Below are 21,513 nucleotides of genomic sequence, written 5' to 3'. Positions count from 1 at the left end.
AAGATCCCTTCTGTAGCATTTCTCATCTGCCTCTGCCTGGACGTTATTATAAACGTTTATGTGCCTATGATTAATTTGTGTTTTTTAGACTTTTCCGATTGCTAGCAATATTTTCCTTACACTTACTTTTTTAAAAAAATGTTTATTTATTTATTTTGAGAGAGAGCTAGAGAGAGCAAGAGCAGGATAGAGTCAGAGAGAGAGGGAGACAGAGAATCCCAAGCAGACTCTGCTGTCAGCACAGAGCCCCACGTGGAGCTCGATTTCACGAACCATGAAATCATGACCGGAGACAGAATCAGGAGCTGGAGGCTTAACCAACTTAGCCACCCAGGCGTGCCTCCCTACACTTATAAATATACTTACACATTTAGAAATTTTGCTTTGGTTCTGGATCAACATGGAGAAAAAAATCTTCCTTCTTTTACATGTAGACCATCAGCTGTAAAAGTGAGATTATACCTACTCTTTGTTTTCTCTCTTAGACAACATTTCCTAGTTCCTACCATTGTCCTCAGAGGACATGACTTCTGTATTTTGCTTGCCTTCCCATTTGCCTAACTTTGGACATAGGTAATTTGTTACACATTTTAAGTGGCATCTATAATTCAGCCTAATATTCTGTCTGAGTACAATTGAGCCCAACAACATTCCTACTTCCTCTGGTTGTAATCCCATTCGTCTGTAAGTCAGCTTAAAATGGCTGCATCAGCTTTCAGCCGCTACATCACCGTGTTCATTTGCTGTATTTGGATTGATCATATACTTTGTCATGTAAGCTTTGAGACACTTTGCTACCAGGCACTAAGCTATCCGGACACTTTGAGAGTGCAAGGGCACACAATTAATAATTAGGCTCAGGCAACAGGCATAAACCAGAGTTGTCTTGGGTGGGGATGTATGGTCACTGTAATTATATTAACTTGAACTGAAGCCTAAGGTCTAGGCCTTTTGTTTTGTGTGTGTGTGTGTGTGTGTGTGTTTTCCTGCTAATAACGCTTTGGCTCTCTTCTATCATGCACTTAAGCAGTTGAAGGTTTTTGAACATAAATGCAAACCTTTATACTTAGGCTTGTTTACAGTTTAATTGTGTTGATGTTTGCCCTTGTAGAGATGATAAAATCTAGATTTTTATCTGTCAAATTAGCTATTGCTTCCCAATCTGCATCATCTGAAAATCTGATAAACTTTCCTGTATATTCTTCCCAGCCATTGGTATTGACAAAGGTGCCTTCCTCACGCCTGTAGCATCAATCCACCTCAACCTCAGGTAGCTATCAGGCTCCAGCCCTAAACTGAGAGCGAAGATCTTAGCTGTTCTCTTCTCAGGTATTTGCATGTTAATACGAGACAAAAAAGACTGTTAAAACTTTCAGAACAGAAAGAATAGATTCTAATGGTTGTTTCTCTGGTATCTTGGCAGGAGTTTCCTTCTGCAGATTCTGAGCATTTTCCATATACCAGATAATAGGCGCTGAATGCGGTTAGATGCAAACATAGTAACTAATACAGGATAGGTGCTCTAGTAAAGGCAGAGGTTAAGCAGAGTAGAGGTAAAAAAGAGGAGGACAGGGGCATCTGCCTGTTCTGTTGTAATTGCTTATATAAAAATTTGAAATGGCAATTAATAAAAGGATAGTTTTTGTGGATTTCAGAAGCCATTCATAGAGCAAAAAAACATTCCTTTGGTGGTCTCCTCTCCTCTTGACCACAGGATTTTTCTGTCTGTCTCTTTCCCTATTATATATACAATATATCCATTATAAGCACATTATATATCTATATAATGTAGATATTATACATTTGTATTAACTTATATAATATGTATACATATAATTTGTATTTATAGAATGCATATAGATACAAATATAATGCATTTGTATATATATAATATATATATTTTTGAATTTTCAGTTGTTAAGTCTAACTTGTGCACATATGTACTCCTTTAGAATATTGACTTTAAATACTTTTTGTTGCATCTGTCAGTGAGAAATACATTTTACATTGTAAGCCAGCACATACACGCGCGCGCGCACACACACACACGTACACACACACACACACACACACACACACAACAGAAACAAGTTCCTCAAAAGAATACTTGCTATTTACAGTGTCCTTCCCTTCCCTTCCCTTCTCTTCCCTTCCCTTCCCTTCCCTTCCCTTCCTTTCCCCTCCTCTTCCCTTCCCTTCCCTTCCCTTCCCTTCCCTTCCCTTCCCTTCCCTTCCCTTCCCTTCCCTTCCTGTTCCCTTCCTGTTCCATTCCATCTCACTTCATTCAAAAAGAGCTGATTGAAGCCATATAAATTGATTTCAAACCTGGTTTGCACAATTACAGTTTGTAAAACACTGTTGTCAACTTATTGTCCATTCTTGTCTCCTAAATTGTCTATAGAAGTAGATGCTTTTATCATGGTAGTAGTCAATAGAAAGTTGGTCTCACTTGGGCATAAATCAGCAATGATAATGATGACTAGGACTCCATCTGTTTGTTCATATGGACAAATCACTGCCCACAAAAGACCTAGTACAATGAACTGATTTTGTTTTAGGTTTTTCCATATGAGAATAGCAGTTAATTCAGTACCTAGACAACAAACAGCAAGCAAATTCTTTCATCTTTTTTTAAAATAAACTTTTTGGTACTTCTAGAAGTTCAGTATCTCTTGGAATATGGAACCAGAGAAAGCTAGACTATCATATTTTGTGTTGGGAGAAATACAGAGTGCCTTCTGTTACATTGTGGTGGGCTTTGGAGACAGATTGGTGTGGATTAAGTCTAAAAACTAGTTTTGAGACTTGAGGATAGATACCTAAAATGTGCCGAGTTTTTCTTCATTCATAAAACTAATGTTTACCTCAAAAGGTTTTTAGGAGAATTAGGGGTGCCTGGGTGGCTCAGTCAGTTAAGCATCTGACTCTTGATTTTGGCTCAGGGCCTGATCTCACGGTGGTGAGATGAGCCCCGCGTAGGGCTCTGTGCTGACAGTGTGGAACCTGCTCTGGATTCACTCTCTGCCCCTCCCATGCTTGCATGTGCACGCAGGGGTGCGCTCTCTCTCTCTCTCTCTCTCTCTCTCTAAAATAAATAAATAAACCTTATGATTATTTTTTTTAAGTTTATTTATTTTGAGAGAGAGAGAGAGAGCAGGGGCAGAGAGAGAGAGAGAGAGAGAGATGGAGAGAGAGACTCTCAAGCAGGCTCCTCACTGTCAACGCAGAGCCCCATGTGGGGCTCGACCCCATGAACCATGAGATCATGACCTGAGCCTAAATCAAGAGTCAGGTGCTTAATCGACTGAGCCACCCAAGCATCCCTACAGGCGTGAGGAAGTCATCTTTGTCATTACCAATGGCTGGGAAGAATATACAAGAAAGTTTATCAGATTTTCAGATGATGCAGATTGGGAAGCAATAGCTAATTAGGAGAATTAGGAGAATTAAATGAGGAAACGTATGAGATAACCTCTGATATATAAGAGGTACTATAGAAATATACACATAAATAAGAATACAAATAAACATATAAAACTTTATATATAAAACTATTGTATATATCTATTTGTATTCTATTTGCATATACATATACACACATTTATGTATGTATAAATTCACTTCTGGTTTTTTTTCAGACTTAATATTCATGTAATTGGGTTCATAAACTTGCATTTAGATTTCTGAGTCAGTCTGTTTTTGACAGTCTTGATTATCAGTGTTAATATGACACTTTGAGAATGGGATAATTGATTTAAAATTAAACATTATGATTTTCTGATAGAAATTCCACTTATTTGTAGTATAATGGTTTACTTAGTGTTAAAATTTAAGCCTTGACTAGAACGAAAATCAGCATTGATGCATTTGAATTTTATTTTTTCCCCACTCCAAATGAAGCAACATAGCAGTTTCATTTGTTTTTGCGTATTTACCCATTAATGTATGAATCAAGTGATTAATGTTTTTGAGGCTAACATTCCTATTGATGTTTTAACAATTATTTAATTACATATGCCTAGGTGGCATATTTCCATGTTCATTAGTTTCTTTTGAAGTATTACAACTGTTGTAAACATACTTATATATCTTCATAACATTTCTCTAGACATTGTATTATGTTGTAAGACTGCGGTAAGAAGGAGACTGAGACACATCTCACTCTCTGACCATTGCACATACTTGCTAAATACATTAATAAATGCTTTAACAAGTCAACCTTTAATTGGGTGGAATCACATCTATTGTGAAGAAGTATTCTTAGCATTTGGTAATAAGAATGGAATTTTTGAGGACATTGTATGTAATAATTAAACCAAAGATGAGCTAGAGATGTCAGATGGATTCTGTCTTCACATATTTAGGGCTATTGTGTTGAAGCCATATTAGATTTGTTCTTTTTCTTTTTAAATTTTTTTAACGTTTATTCATTTTTGAGAGACAGAGAGAGACAGAGCACGAGTGGGGGAGGGGCAGAGAGAGAGAGGGAGACACAGAATCTGAAACAGACTCCAGGCTCTGAGCTGTCAGCACAGAGCCTGATGCAGGGCTCAAACTCACGAACCGTGAGATCATGACCTGAGCTGAAGTCGGATGCTTGCCAGACTGAGCCACCCAGGTGCCCCAGATTAGATTTGTTCTAATTGGCCTCGAAGTGTATGTGTACAATTATAACAGCTTTTCAAGTGAGACAAATTTTGCCTCTGTATGACAAACCTGCTACTGAATGGTGTCATCACACGGTGAGACAGACATTGAATTGGGTTCAGATGATCTCCAAATTCCAGCTTGATTCCTTACCAACTTTGTAGTCTTAAGACAAATCTTAGGATGTGCGTTCAACCACACATAGGATGCTTGGATGCCTTCCCTGGTGACTGTTTGGCCTCTTGGTGGTAGGGATGGTGAGACCACACTTGGTTTGCTCATTACAGTTTGCTCAGTTTCCCTCTCTGGGATTGGGGAGAAACAATCCAGGTTAACTCTCAGTGTCTCAAATAATCTTTACCACCGATGTTTAGGACTCTGTATAGTGTACAAAGTGTGGGCGAACTTGTTCACATTTATAATTTATTTTGATCTAGAGATTTTATCATGAATGACCTAGGTAACTCACTCTGAGTTTTTGCTTCTTTATCTGAGAGAAGGAAAAGGTCAGATTTTATCTGAAACCCCTTGGAGTACTGACATTTCAGCAGTGTACAAGCCTTCAACTTCAAAAGGCTGTTTCTGTCTCTCTTCAATAGTAAAATAGCTGACTTTTGCCTAGAGGAAGTTATGCTGCATTTTCATGGTTGTCCATCCAGGTATTGTGATAAACTTTAATGTTTGCTAACACCTCTAATAAATTTTCTCTGGCCTTCCTAACGTTCTAGAGTATACTTTCTCTCTTACATACCTTCTCTACACTTGGGTTAGGCCATGATCAAGGGAGGTAGATGCTTGGTTTGAAATTTCCACTCCTAAGCAAAACATAACAACACTCCTTTTAAAAACACACTCTAAGCATAATTTTGTACAAACACTGTATTTCAGGATACTTTCTAAGAGAAACTGAAAGACAAAAGAAAGCTATAGTTACATTTTCAGCTAATGAATGTGTACCTGTCTTCCGATCAACTCTGAATTCTAATTACTAGCGTCCAATGGCCCCTTGTGTGCCTCTCCTGTACCCTAGGGAGAGTTTTCTTACTACTTTCCATTTTATCATTGGGAAGGTCCCATAATATTCATTGCACTCTGTTGCATCCTGTTTATATCATAAAGAGAAAAAGGAAAACTCTAGAGCCCTCCCTCCCCACCTTTCTCCACGTGGAAATAATAAACCCCTTGGCAACCATGTTCCCTGTAATCAGTATGAGGTAATTTTACAAGCTGCCATGAAAGAGCCATTTGTTGAATGCCTGCTTTGTGATAGGCATTTGCTGATGGTTTAATAGGTCTTGCGTCATTTAAATCTTACAACATGTTTCAGAGGGAAGAGAAATGAAACAAAGTTTTCTTTTCACTATTACCAAAGGAAGTTGCTGGCCATTACATAACTTAAACTTTGCCTTTAGTAGCCCCAAATGGAGTACTATAGATAGTTTCTGGCGGGTGCAGAAACTGCCTTAGGTACAAATATTTTAGAAAGTGCTTTTACAGATACAAAGCAAAACATTTCAAAGCTATTTAGATAGGTGTTGTAAGTGGAGGTTTAGACCGGTTTCCTGCAAGATTTACGTGGAATCGTGTGGGAAAGTTACTTTTTTGGTATCCACGTTATGTGCTCCATGCTTTGAATGGCTTCCATATTTTGTAGTGGAGAAACCGCTAGAATTTATAAGCATCCTAATGCTGCCGGATCTTTCAGTTCAAAGCGAACACTTCCAGGGTGTTTAATTTCTTTCTTCCAGAGTTGTAAAAAAAAAAAAAAAAAAAAGTTCTAATTCTAAGGCATTGTCCTTATAATATTGCCTAACTGAATATATCATGATTTGTTGGATTACTAACATTTCCTGAACTCTATAATTTTGCAAAATTATTGGCCTTAGGTCTTCAGGTTAAGCTTTTTATTATTTTATTTATTTATTTTTTTATTTTTTTTAAATCAACGTTTATTTATTTTTGGGACAGAGAGAGACAGAGCATGAACGGGGGAGGGGCAGAGAGAGAGGGAGACACAGAATCGGAAACAGGCTCCAGGCTCTGAGCCATCAGCCCAGAGCCTGACGCGGGGCTCGAACTCACGGAGTGCGAGATCGTGACCTGGCTGAAGTTGGACGCTTAACCGACTGCGCCACCCAGGCGCCCCAGGTTAAGCTTTTTAAAAAACTTAACTCAGATGACTTCCTTTTATTTGTACTTTTAGTGTTTGCTCCATGAGGCAAAACTTTCCCTTTTAAAAATTATTCCTTGAGTCTCGAAATGCTGAAGTGAATGTTGTCAACTAATTCCCAAACGACACTGAGCCACTTTTTAATTGGAAAACCCCCAGAAAACTTTTTCTTATGTACGTTTGAATTTAGAGAATGAGCAGACCAAGGAATACTAGAGGGCAGGGTGTGGAGGGGGCAGATGAGAGAGGGCGGCTCTGAAATAGCGGGATTCCTATCCTGGAGGAGGAAGAGTGTGGGAGGTCTGTTCAAAGGCTCCGCCCTTGCTGGTGGTAGGGCTTATACCTGCATACGTTAAGAGGCATTGCATGGTAATACAGGTTACCTCCTCTGCTCACTGCCGACCTATTTCAGGGAGTTCAAGAATTTTATACAATTACACACTGTGGCAGCTCTTAAACCACAGGTGCATACACTTGTGAGTTGAGCATTTCTGGTTTGTGTTCAGGTTTAGTCCGAGACCTGCACTTCTTGTTGCTCTTTGCTGGGAGCTCTGTGAGGGTTTAGTCATCTCTTAATCTCGGTGCAGCTGTTGCTGAATGAATAAAGCAATGAAGCAATATTAATAAAAATATCTTACATTTATAAGAAGGCTTTAAAATTCACAGAGTGCTTTCACACGGATTTTCTTTCTGTGACTCTCAGCAGTCTTGTGAATTAGGTGTGGCACATATCATTAACACTTTTATTATGCAATCAATTTAGAATCGGACAAAATATGTGACTAGCCCAAGACCAGTAGATTTTTTATGTTTCCTAAAAGAGGAAGAGAGAATTAAACACACACACACACACACACACACACACACACACACACACACACACACCCATCACGATCACTATCACCACCATCAACAAGAAAAGCATTTGTACAGAAGTCTGTGTATGCCCTACATTCTTTCCCATCAACCAAAATAGTCCTGAGATACTGGTTCCCACACAGAAACAGATTGGTTATTTATTTACTGTAGTATGAAATGAGATGTGATCCGTGGGAGGCTGCTGAGGATGACCACGGAACCAAAGCCCTGAAAGAGGAAAGAGCTTTGGAAATCAGAGCGTTTGAAGTTGCATCTCAGACACAGTGGGTGGCAGCTCGTTCATCTGGCCACCTTCACTTTCTCTCCTTCTCAGCTCTCCCCACCCCACATCTCATAGGTTATTAAGCTTGTTGCTTCTGCTGCTTTCTCTGAAAGCTGTGGCTATCCCCCAGCTACCATGCAGCCCAAATTCAGAGCGCTGGCAGGGAGCTTTCTGCTGGTCTCCTCGCCTCTTGTTCACATCATCTTTCACATGCTGTAAGAGCTTAAAATCCTGTAAGAGTTTGACATTTTCCGGGGGATAAAGTCCATTCTCCTAATCCAGCACGTAGGACTCCACAGACCATGACTTCACCAAACGCTCCATTCTCATTTCACAGCCTGGGCTGTGGTTTTCCTGTATACTTAGCAGGTCCTTTGGCACTCTCCTTCTCTGTCTTTGTACTGGCAGTTGGCTCTGTTTGGCATGCCCCCCACACCCGTGCATTTGAGACCCCTTGCCGCTGTGCTGAATTGGCGTTGGTTCTTTCAGCCATGCCTTGCATCTTCTACTTTGGGTGGACTATCCTGACCTCCTTGGTGAGGTTGCCCACGTGCAACTTTGTGCCTCATGGTACCTTCTCTTGAGCTCCATTGTGAAACTTCCAACGCATGGTTGACGCCTGTCTCATCCACGAGACTGTGAATGTTTGGGGACAGGACCTGATTCTTAGCACCTAGCAACACAGGCAGACCAGTAAACATGGTTTGGCTGAATGTTTGGCTTCGTTTCACAATAACCTCAGCCACAACAATCAGGACCACGGCACACACGGTCTGTTTGCTAGTTACCCAAAGATACCGCTAATTAGGAATGCTACTGAAGTGATCTAGAATTTAGTGAAAATATTTTTTTTCACTCAGAGGACCATTTCCTAATGAACTTAATTAGAAATCTGAAGTAATGGAGAGGAACATAATTTTTCTCTTTTCATGCATGGGTGGAGTCAGAAGTATAGACTGCAGATTATGGAGTCAGTTCCACTTGAATATGGATTTGTGTTTTTGCTGCACTAAAACAATGTAGAATTCAGTCACTTGCCTACTACAGGATAGTCCGAATAGTCTGCTGCATTAAATTGGGAACATTGTTTTGGTGGTAACCGTGAACAGCTTCCATACTGGTGCTTGAAAAAAATTGTATATTCCCTTTGTAGTTACTAATATGTGGAGAATATATTTTTAGGGCTTATAAAATATGTTGCCAAGGGAAACAGTTTTCAGGTCTAGTTATTTGGTGTTCATACACATGTACCAAGTGGTAATATCTGTATCATACTGTAATTGTGATGGTCTCTCAGCCTACTTTTAGTGGTGCCTTTTAGAAGGTGTCTGTTTCCTGTTATGTATAAGATATTTACTCATCCACATCAGTAACTTTTACACCAGAAAATTAACAATTAGTTTTCTGTAGCCTGTTTGTATATGGAAGGTGAGGACAATCAGTAGAATTTGTTTATGATTACAAGCTATAGAAAAAGTCATTATGTTTTAATGTTTATTTATTTATTTTGAGAGACAGAGAGAGAGAGAGAGAGAGAGAGAGAGAGAGAGAATCCCAAACAGCCCCACTTTCAGTATGGAGCCTGATGTGGGACTTTATCCCACAAACCTTTGTGAGATCATGACCTGAGCCGAAATCAGGAGTTGGATGCTTAACCAACTGAACCACCCAGGCGCCCCTACAGTCATATTTCTTGATAATTTATGCCAGTAGAACTATAAGAGAGATTTGAAAAGAGATCAAGTCCATTATTTAATTTTATAATTATTTTATTTTTTTAAAATATATGAAATTTATTGTTAAATTGGTTTCCATACAACACCCAGTGCTCATCCCAAAAGGTGCCCTCCTCAATACCCATCACCCACCCTCCCCTCCCTCCCACCCCCCATCAGCCCTCAGTTTGTTCTTAGTTTTTAAGAGTCTCTTATGCTTTGGCTCTCTCCCACTCTTACCTCTTTTTTTTTTTTTCCTTCCCCTCCCCCATGGGTTCCTGTTAAGTTTCTCAGGATCCACATAAGAGTGAACACATATGGTATCTGTCTTTCTCTGTATGGCCAATTTTATAATTATTTTAATAGAGAATAATAGAATGAGTATATATATAGTCAAGAATGTAGCTAAAGTAGGTATTTGAGTTGACAGAATTTTATTTTTGTGATACATATTTAAAAAATGAGAGTGACCTTAAATATTAACACATCAACCAAAATAAAGTACATTTATCATATTGAGTTAATACAATTTTTTGTGAAAAAAATGAAGGTAATGTTTGGATTTTCTGTATCACTACGCCTTTATCATAGAATATTGGGAGTTGATCTTTATTGTAGATTGTAGTCCATTTCACAAACATACAAAATCATTAGTGATGGAAGAATGGTTTACTCAAATTTCCAATTTCCTCATTAAAAAGAAAAAACTATGTTTAGCTCTTTGGCTCCGAGATGTCACCAGCTATATTATTCCACTATGATTTCCTATCTTGATATTTAGTAGTCGAGTTAGAACTATAATCCTGGTTTAGTTTTTTTGTTTGTTTGTTTGTTTTTGCTTTGTTTTTCCCTTATAACACACTGCGTCTCAGAGTTCCATGCAATGTTCACCCCAGGTATGTGGAAACTTGGGGAATGGATGACTGAAATGGGTTTTGTTGTTATTGATTGTTTCTACTTCTTGCATCACTTTGGCTGTCAAAGATACATACCATGAATGAATAATTAATGGTGCAAGGTCAGGTAAGGCAGTGAAAATCACGAATCTCATTCTCTTCACTTTCTAACACCAGGTACCCCATTATAATTAAGAAGTATCTTATAATGTAATGATTACATTGACTTAGTTTTTAAATAAATCACGCTAGCTATGGTGCCTTTTAAAAAACCAAAACTAATGAAGAAGAAGGTATTTTAACAGTCTAAATAATTATTTAGAAAGAATGTTATAGGGGGAGTTTGAGTTGATTGGGAGATAGGCTTAATCTTTCTACTCAGGGATTGCAAGATTCCAATGCTGGGCTCAAAGGAAAATCTAAGAAATGCTGGTTGCCTTAGTTACAGTGTTTTTGTTTGTTGCTTTGTCATAGACTGCCTCTTTAAGGTGTGCCCTATGAACCGATATTCTGCCCAGAAACAATATTGGAAAGCTAAGCAAGCCAAACAGGGGAACCACACAGAGGCAGCCTTGCTGAAGAAATTACAGGTAAGGGCCAGGTTGCCATTTGTCTGGCTGAGGCTAGACCAAGAACAGCAATAACAAGTGATCTGTTTTGTATCTTAGTGATTTCACTTAATGCACAGAGATTTTAGAATAGAGGTAGCAGCACACTGAAAGTGGAAGAGACTTAAGTTATAGGGTGTGACCACTGATTTCCTGGCATGTAGCTAATATATTCCTGCTATTTTTTAGGGTGTGCCAGACTAATTCAAAGATTCACATCAAACTGGAAACCATTCAGAATCTCTGTAGGAGTATCAGATCCAGTTATATTTTACTTGGCATCGTACCTAATTTTTTTCCTGAAAGACTAGAAAAAGAACTGAAAGTCTGTTGCTTCTGGTTTGGGCTGAATGTAAATTTGATAGAACTTAAATTGTGTGTTATTAAAATTCCTGTTACTTTTGAAATTGAAACTATTTTGAGACTTTTGAAATTCACCTACTGTTTCTATATTCTGTTTGGTTTGTCTAACAATATTCCTTCTGAAGCTAATTGTAGAAGACCAAAGAGCCTGGTACTTTTCTGAAATTTCCAACATAGAAGCATCCCAAGATATTTTTGGCCACATTTCAGCATTACCATGAAAGAATGATCATACTATATTATAATCATTTAATTGTTGGTTCTCTGCCTCCAGCACTAAGAGTAGAGCAATCAGCCTAATTCATTCATGGTTATAGTCTTTGTTCCTAAAATGACCCTTGTTTCTTTGTCAACTATTGTACTCTGTTTGCTATGTTTCCATGATGAATATTTGCTAACCATTTTCCAGCATGCTGCAGAACTGGAACAAAAACAAAATGAATCAGAGAATAAGAAACTGTTGGGAGAAATTGTGAAATACAGTAATGTTATACAAGTAAGTCTATTTACTTTCTTTAAAAAAAAGGTGAATATTTTATGGGTAATTTGTGTCTGTTAGGAATGCCGAGCTGGATTAAAATTTGGGGATACAACAATTTGTTCTTTGATGGGAATTATGGATATTGTGTGATATTTTCAGTTGATGTTCAGCATAGTATTCTGTATGTTCGCAAACAAGTCTGGTGAGCATACACATAGGAAGTGTACTTATCTAGGTGTAGGTACAGGGTATTCCACCAAAAGGAGGAAGACAGGGAAACATACTTTCTAAAGGTCTATAGTAAAACCCTCCTTTAGAATTAGTGGGACTAACATGTAACAAAGGAAGCTTTATCTTTGCATTTGGTAGAGTGAGGAGTGTTCATGTTGTACTTTCAGATGGGAATTGTCTTTGAGTTGTTATCAAAAGATTTATTTCAATGAGTTGCACCACTGATTTATCTCAGCTGAATTCCTCTCCTGTGTTTCACTTAGATCTTTCAGCTCTTTACTTGGCTATTTGTTAATATGCCCCACCTTGTTCCAAAAAGAATGGAAGGCATTTTTTAAAATACATACCACGTACACTAAAATGAAATAAATAAGGCGACTGGGTCAAAGGGAAGATAGTGCTTATATGAATAAGGTGACGTCAGGGGGAGGCATGTTTATAAATACCATGTTTTGAAGGCTGGACACCTTTGGCTAGAAGCCTTTTTGTTGCTGACCTTGCTGTATGGAAAGCATAATATATTATAACCCTCACATAGGAAGTCCTTACCATAGAACTAAGTCCAGGCTCTAGAAGCACACATGTTCCCAGGAAGAAGACCAGAGAAGTATTCCTCCAATGAGCCCTCATAAAGAGGACACTGTTTCATATAGTAAGTGCTAGCCTTAACAACTTATTACAGAAAACACTACAATGAGGTGTTTCATAGAGCTGTTTTAAAAAATATCGCCTGATGTTTTGTATTAGGCCAATGGCAAAATACCAGTGTTCAGGACTGTCCAAGCGGCCCTCTGCTGGGACAAGATGAGAATGCCTGAATCTGCAGCTCCCCTAATGTAGGACTTTATCTAATGAACGATGATACAATACCTGTGGCATGGGTGGGTTGCATGTCCCTTGAGAAATCCTCCCTAAATAGAGTTTTTCTTAACCAAGTTTTGATCAGAATTAAGTGCCAGCAAGTTGTTTCTTGTCAAGAACCTGAAGTGCAAATGTTAGTATTACCAACTAGGAGCCAAGCTATGTGCTCTAAAAAGGTGGATTCCAAAGGAGTGGGGCTGGACCATGAGGGTTTCATCAGTTCATGAGATAATTTCTTTCTTATATTGTGGATATTAAAATGACCATTCTGTTTTGGAATGATTGTAATAATAGACAGGAAGGTTGTTTGTTTTAGCTTTCCTACTCAGTAGAATACGGTCTTGGAGAGGTTTTGCAAATGGCACCCAAAAAGTCTGAGAAATGGCACATCCATGCTCATCTGAGAAGGGAGTAGGATCAGTGAGCAGGGATTATTGAGGATGCAAAGCCTGCCTGTTCACACAGGAAGAAGCAGGGCTGTCCTGGGCAGGGATGGTTAATAACACTAAGTGGTTTGGTGCATTATTTTAGTTTCTTGGTTATTTTTTTCGTGTATTCTGTTGTGTCTGTGCAAGAATTGAAAAAATGTTTGGAATTTCCTGGTCTCCTTTGGGATGCTTGGTTTTATCCTATTATTTATCAGTAGATAAAAATGGTTCAGAGGTGTCCTCTGGTTTGATTTCTCCATGTGCCCAGTTCATAGGGGGCGGGGGGTGGAGGTGAAGAGGAACCCGAAGAAAGTCAGCTTGGAAATTCGGTGGTGAGTGTGAAGTTTAAAAAGACCTCTTTTGTTTGACTTGCACCCCAAGTGGTGTTATGTGGGCTCAAGATATAGGTACAAGCATACACATGTAATTAACAGAGGACATCAAAGAATAAAGGTGGTAATGTCTTTTTCCCTACAGCTGCTACATATAAAAAGCAACAAGTATCTGACTGTCAACAAGAGATTACCTGCTTTATTGGAGAAGAACGCCATGCGTGTGTCCTTGGATGCTGCCGGAAATGAAGGGTCTTGGTTTTATATTCATCCCTTCTGGAAGCTGAGAAGCGAGGGTGACAATGTATGTAAAAATAAAATTAAGAGAGAAACAGTATGTTCATAAAGACAATAATTCTTAATAAGTGAAAGAATCCAGGTAGCACAAAGAAATGATACATAGTTTTCAATCGACACGTTGTTTTTATGGTCGTATGTTTAATAGGTTAAAAGTATTTATTTACAGTGCAAATTGTGCTTGGGAATCATGAAAAGACAAAATTCAAATTAATTAAAATCATCTTCCAGTTGGAATTCATGTGAAAGAATTTAAGTAATGTTAACATTGGCCGAACCTTTCAAAGGGTAGAGTTTGCTTCCTTTCTTAATCAGGAGGGAGCATGGTTGTAAGGAGAAAGCTATGCTTAGGAAATGTTGTTTAGCCCTTTGGATTAATAGAGTAACAATGCATTATGCCAGTATTTCATTTACTGGCTCTATGGTCAGCTGTTTACAGTCTATACATCTTAAAGATGCATAATGTATGAGGAGCTATAGGTGGGCGCTTGTTGATGACAGTATTGAAAATACATTTTGGAATACGTGTATGTCATATCATGTAGATTTGAGCAGCTGCTAAAGTATTTTCTGCTAGAAAATTTATAGAGTAGGGAAAATAAAAATTATGTGAAATGGTTCAATACATTGTTACTTATTTTCATTTGTAATAAATGAAGTAGCAAGTGACAGTCCCTAGCACATGGGGAATGCTCCATAAATGCTGAATAACTTTTTATGAATAGAATACTTTGCAAATATTGGGTCAGGTGATCAAGAAAATAGTTGCAATTAAAAAAAAATAACATAAAATCCAAGCAATATAAAAATATAATTATTCTGATAGTTTTCTCAGTGCTTTGATTACATTTTAAATATGTTTTGGATATTTCTTGTCCTAGAAATGTCCTCTTTTATAGTGAACCTCTTTTTTCCGGTGAATTTTGAAATATACATTCAATTCCACAGGATGCAAGCTTCATGGTTTAATTTGGTTAATAAATTATCTGATGATACCCTCTTTAGGTAAGGTTTGGGAGACGCATGGCATGCAGGAATGTAGTGCACTTTAAGTCTTGTGTTGGATTCCTTAAAAAAATAAGTCCTACATGTTTATTTTTTGGCATCAAGTGATGTGTGCTGTGAGCATGATATATATCTTAACTTCAGTAGGTAGTTAATTACAATCAACTCTCAATTGTTTAGGGACTGATTATGTAGTTTATGAACAACCTATGTCTTTTGGTGCCCTTTCTTCTAATGCTTGCTTCCCTCTCCGGTCCCCCACTGAGTAGTGTCCCTGGCTGTAGATGGTCAGTGAAAATCAAACTGTGAAAAAAGCAAAACCTGAGCTCAAGTTCTGAGGGAATATGAGGAAATGATTGGATAAATTAGGGCCTTTAGATTCACTGTGGATTTTATTAATTCATTCTGTTTACTTATTCATTCTGTCTATTCCTCTCCTTGCTCCCAGATGCCTTTATAGGATCAACTGAGAGTTGAATGTAATGAACTATTTCAAATAATTAGTTGTCCTGGGGTGGGGGGAACCTACCACCCAAACACTCCATTTTGGTAAAATGGACAATGTAATTGTTAAGTGCAATATAGAAATCCTCCTTATATAGATGTGCTCCATAAAGCATGGCTAAAACAACCTTCCACATTGCTTTTTGCTGTAACAGCTCATTGTTTTTGCTCACCACTATGTAGCTATTGTGTGTGATTAAGGTTGCTGTGAAAACATAAGCACACCCATAGTCCTCTGTTTGCCACTTGAATGTATAGCAATGCTCATTTTCTTCCCCCAGGAATAGGTGGCATTCCCTAGCAATAAGTATCGTTCTAAAATTCTAAAATGTAGGAAATACTATCATGTCATAGTAAGTGATTTAATTATTACTGATTTTTCTTAAAAATGTATTAAGCTAGGAAGAAATTGAAAGGTTCAAAGGACTCTTAAAATTATACTCTACCATTTAGCAAGTAGTAAGTTGTGATTTAGGTTGTAAGTATCCAATAAGATGTTCGGTGACTGAAATGAAACTTAGGAACGAGGCTGATGAGGGGCGCCTGGGTGGCTCAGTTGTTTGAGCTTTTGATTTCAGCTCAGGTCATGATCTCAAAGTTTGTAAGTTTGAGCCCCACGTTGGGTTCACTGCTGTACTCCCTCTCTGTCTCTGTCTCTAAAAATTAAACAAACATTAAAAAAAGAAAAAATGAGGCTGATGATAGTCTGGGGAGAAAAATGCTCATATCCTCAAAAATGAGCGGTTTCTATCATTTAAGAACACTTATGCCATATCTTACAGAATTGTCAGTTGGATGGGTTTTGGGGGAAAAGAGATTCAAGGACCCCTCAACTTTCAGCTGTATAGAAGCTCTTCCTTGCTGTTGAATAGTTAGAAAGTCATTGGGGATAGCAGAGTATGTAAATATTTCATTTTCATTTATTTTCCCAAGATTCAGTGTTTGTTTTTTTAATTTTCAACTTTGATCTAAGAAGCTATTACTTCTTAACCTTGATGGTAGATTTTAAAAAGGAGAAAAGCCCAGATCTTCCTCCAGTCAAGAGAAAAATTCAACTCTTAGGGAAAGAGCCTCTTCAAATAGCAAGTAGATTTTGCTATTTTGCAAAACTAGGTCTCTTGGAATTCTAGCAAAGGTAGGACTAGCTCCCTGGTGTTTTGGTTTTTATTGCAGTGTTCTTTTCACCAGGCCAGCTGCCACTTCAAAAGAAGGGTAGCTGCCAGTGGCACTGTATTGCTCTTTATTTGCAGTAAAATCTCAACTTGAATCTTACATGACTGTTGCTTAGAACCAACAGAAGTGCTTTTGAAATTGGAATTTTTAAAAGATGATTTTGTACTAGGGTGAGTGTGTCACGGCAGAAAATGATTGCAACCTCAAGTTCTGTATTAAATACATAGCATCTGGGAAGGCATCTGACCACATTGGTGGATCAGCCCCAAGTTCCATATTTACCACTTTATCCAATTAGGTGTAAGTTCCCCGAGAACAGGAATTATTTCTCACATGTTTGTATTCTTTTTGGCACCCCTTACTGTTCTTTTTATTTCTTTTGATTAGTATCTTGTCCATTTCATTTTCAAGTTGTTGTTTTGTTTTGTTTTGTTTTTGTTTTGTTTCAGCTTGGTTACTCAAAGTCACCATTGTCAAGAACAAGACAGAGGACTTGGAAATCAGTGAATTGATGTTAGATTCTCTTTGTGAATACCATTCTTATGAAACCTTGGTGCTTGGAACATTTTGGCTATATGGCTGGTCTCTTAAAAATATACAGTATAAGGGGCGCCTGGGTGGCTTGGTCGGTTGGGCGTCCGACTTCGGCTCAGATCATGATCTCACGGTCCTTGAGTTCGAGCCCTGCATCGGGCTCTGTGCTGACAGCTCTGTGTCTCCCTCTCTCTCTGCTCCTCCCCAGTTCATGCTCTGTCTCTTTCTGTCTCAAAAATAAATAAAAGTTAAAAAAAAATTAAAAAAAATATACAGTATAAGACTTGATGGGTGGTGTTTTGAAATAAATAGAACATATGGATTGACCCAAAGCTTACAGAAAAGTACACTAAAATAGTAAGACTTAGGTCAGTGGATATAGGTGCAAACAAAAATATTCTTTTAATTGAAAAGACACAGCTGAAATATATCATTATATTTAGTAGCTTATTGACTAATATTTATATGATGCAGATGAGAATGACATTGTAAACCAAATCCAGTTGTTCCTTAAGAAATTGGAAGATCAGACACAGCACTGGAAAGATGTGTATTAAATCCCAGTATTCGTAGTATGGATGATGATGCGGACTTCTGTCCGGCTCTGAGAGTTAGAGCCACTTTGATGTCATGTGCAGTAAGAAGTGTGTGTGTGTGTGTGTGTGTGTGTGTGTGTGTGTGTGTGTGTGAGTTATAGAAGGGGATGTTGGAAATATGTTTATGTCATGTTGGCTTTTGTATGTTTTTGTTTATTTAATTTTTAAAACTACTTACCAATTTTGGTTCACAGATAGAAAGCAATATAAAGATGTTTCACTTAAAGTCTCTTACTGTTTTTTCCATCTCCCCAGTTTTTGCCCCCTGCACCACAGTTAACCTCTGGAAAGATTTCTTATGCATGTACTTTTACTCCTTCCCTCTCCTTTTAACACAAATAGAGCCCACTCTGTTTCCTCACCCTCTCACTTAACACCTTTTCTTGGTGGTGTTCCCTTATCTGTGCATAGAGAGCTTCTACAGTGGCTTTTGTGAGTTAGGCACCAGCACCTGACTGATGATGACTTGAAAGGCCGGTGATGAACAGAGACCAATTCTAGAAGCTACTTCTGCAAACTAAGAACAACTACCCTTCGCTCGAATAGTGAACTTGAAGCTCCTCTATCATATTTGAATCTCCAGATATAGTTTGTGACAGCAGTACTATGTGTAAATGTAGACTCCTGTATATAACCCACAAAATCTTAATTTATATTGGAAATATGAAATTATGTTCCTGAAAGTCTTGGTCTAGGTTAAGATACAGGAAGAAGTTTTGTTTATTCTTATTTTCTGAGTCCTGATTTGCTTTTCAGTTTTCTCTCAAATTAATGTATTCTCATATTCAGTTGGTACAAAATATGCAAAGAGACAGGTATTGTTTTTCATTTCTGAGATGGTAAGAAATTTCATATGAGAATTAAGAGTATAGGTCCTACAATAATAAGTCTTCTAATGGATTGTCACAAGAGAGACTTTAATAATTCCAAAATTAAACTGTTCATTATCATTAAGAAAACACAACTTTATTTCCCACAATTTGAATTATGAATATAAATTCTTAAAAAAATTTTTTTTACATTTATTTATTTTTGAGAGACAGAGAGAGACAGAGCACAATCAGGGGAGGGGCGGGGGGGGGAACACAGAATGCAAAGCAGGCTCCAGGCTCTGAGCTGTCAGCACAGAGCCCAATGCGGGGCTGGAACCCACTAACCATGAGATCATGATCTGAGCCTAAGTCGGACGCTTAACTGACTGAGCCACTCAGGCGCTCCTATGAATAGAAATTCTTGAGGGTAAATTGGTCATCGTTAATGATAACATAGATGAAAAATCAACTTAGACTTACTTCTCTAGAGCATTTCTACCAAAACCAATTAAAACAATATTATGTATATTTTAATTAGTTTTTTAAGTGATCTCTACTCCCAACATGGGACTCAAACTTATGACCTGAGATCAAGGATTGCGTGCTCTACCGACTGAGCCAGCCAGTCAGTAGAGTCAGTTTTTTAGCTTTTTTTTGACTTAAAAATGAATACCAAGTTTAAAGAACAATATTAGTTTGGGATGTTTAAGATACAAGTCAACCAGGTGCTTAAGGACCAAACAATAAACATATTTCTACCAGGTCATACCTAATTGTGCATTTCCTGAATCCAGATGGCATTAGAATGTTTAATAGATTTCTGAGATTATGGGAAGGATCAAATTTCACAGACTTGTTTTTAATTCCCTAGATAATACACATGTATGACATTTTCTCCTCGTGCTTGAAGTGGTTCAAATATTTAGGCAGATTGTTTGTGGCGGATGTATTCACTCTCTTTGGTGTGCACATGGCAAGAACCTCATGTTGAGGCGAATTGTCCTATTTATCGACATTAAAAAAAGTTCTTACTGAAATGGGAGACTAATAAGAAAAGGAGCTACACTGGCTTTATGAATCCAGGCTGATAGGCATTATGAACATGATTACATGATCATTAATCAGAAGACATTTTACCACAAGGAGAAAAAGAATTGAACTAAGATTTGTGTGTTAGGTCAATAATGAGGACTTCTGTGCAGTTGTTTTGAGCTTCAAACGGAGCACCACAGATCCACTCAGTGTCATGGTTGCAACTTATTTCTGATTCCTAGATTGTCGTAGGCGACAAAGTTGTTTTGATGCCCGTGAATGCAGGACAACCACTGCATGCCAGCAACATAGAGCTTCTGGATAATCCAGGGTGTAAAGAGGTAAGTTCAGGTGGAAAGAAAATGAATTTTATATTCATTGTGAGAGAAAAAAAAGTCATGTAGCTTCATTTATTGTTTTCATGAGCATAACCCCAGTTATAGTAATTAATATTCCTAAGATCCACGTAGATAATGATTGCTAGTTTTGGATGGTATTTGTATTGAGGTACATACCTCATTGTCCAAAGTTATCTTTTTTCTCTCTTTTTACTGTTTGGAGGAATAATTTCTGGTACAAAACGGAATGCATAGTTTTATAACTTAACATTTCTTCATTAATAGGTGAATGCTGTTAATTGCAACACGAGCTGGAAAATCACTTTATTTATGAAATATAGTTCCTATCGAGAGGATGTACTAAAAGGAGTAAGTATGTGCTACATGGAACATTTGCCAGAAGAACTGAAGGTAGTCTTACTGAAATTCTACATGCGAAACCTGTGTATTCACTAGTATTCATACTTCAGAAGATGGTTATAGACCTTAATACACTGAGTGTTTCATTGAGTTTTCCTCTTTTTGGAACATATAAATAATCATTAAAAGCCAAGTAACTAGCAGAAGGGTACAGAGTATAAAAACCAGAAAGAGGGGCGCCTGGGTGGCGCAGTCGGTTAAGCGTCCGACTTCAGCCAGGTCACGATCTCGCGGTCCGTGAGTTCGAGCCCCGCGTCGGGCTCTGGGCTGATGGCTCAGAGCCTGGGGCCTGTTTCCGATTCTGTGTCTCCCTCTCTCTCTGCCCCTCCCCGTTCATGCTCTGTCTCTCTCTGTCCCAAAAATAAATAAACGTTGGAAAAAAAAATTAAAAACAAACAAACAAACAAACAAAAAACCCAGAAAGAGACATCTGCTTCATATGTCTATTTGTTCAGAATTTTCTTGGAAATACAGTTTTATTTTCCTGTTTTCCTAGGGTGATGTTGTTAGATTGTTTCATGCAGAACAAGAGAAGTTTCTGACTTGTGATGAATATGAGAAAAAACAACACATTTTCCTTCGTACGACCTTGCGTCAATCAGCCACTTCTGCTACTAGTTCTAAAGCACTCTGGGAAATAGAGGTGTGTAAATATTTTTGGATTTTAGTAAGTATTTATATAAAAAATTATATAAATTTACTAGTAAATCAGATTTACTAGGCTGATTATTTTATTATTATAGGCATCATTTGTGATAAGTTGATAAAAGAGTAATATTTGTGAACTAACTTGTCCTCCTCGTTACTATGATCAGTTTGAATTCTTACTACTTCCTTTACCTATTCTCTCTGGTGGATCTCTCTCTCTCTCTCTCTCCCTCTCTCTCTCTCTCTCTCTCTCTCACATCTAATAAGAGCTTATATAGATG

The 21,513-nt window shown here is 37.9% G+C and overlaps 1 protein-coding gene across 7 annotated transcripts in view; it reads left to right on the top strand.

Moving 5' to 3' along the window:
• ITPR2 (inositol 1,4,5-trisphosphate receptor type 2) overlaps nt 1-21,513 on the top strand; it is a 508,939-nt gene that overhangs the window by 86,783 nt on the left and 400,643 nt on the right. For 6 of the 7 annotated variants that reach the window (XR_006708628.1, XM_045463013.1, XM_045463012.1 and 3 more), the window contains 6 exons: nt 11,044-11,159; nt 11,950-12,036; nt 14,019-14,177; nt 20,069-20,167; nt 20,450-20,533; nt 21,081-21,227. Coding sequence is in view for 6 of the 7 variants with exons in the window: in XM_045463013.1 (XP_045318969.1) it covers nt 11,044-11,159; nt 11,950-12,036; nt 14,019-14,177; nt 20,069-20,167; nt 20,450-20,533; nt 21,081-21,227 (692 nt within the window). In the remaining variant the exon portion in view is untranslated. Of the gene's footprint in view, nt 1-11,043; nt 11,160-11,949; nt 12,037-14,018; nt 14,178-15,155; nt 15,176-20,068; nt 20,168-20,449; nt 20,534-21,080; nt 21,228-21,513 lie in introns of those variants that run through there. The other variant, XM_045463016.1, reaches the window with a different exon arrangement.

Source organism: Leopardus geoffroyi, chromosome B4 (assembly GCF_018350155.1).
Source record: "Leopardus geoffroyi isolate Oge1 chromosome B4, O.geoffroyi_Oge1_pat1.0, whole genome shotgun sequence".
NCBI lineage: Eukaryota > Metazoa > Chordata > Mammalia > Carnivora > Felidae > Leopardus > Leopardus geoffroyi.
This window is presented reverse-complemented; position numbering and strand designations above follow the sequence as displayed.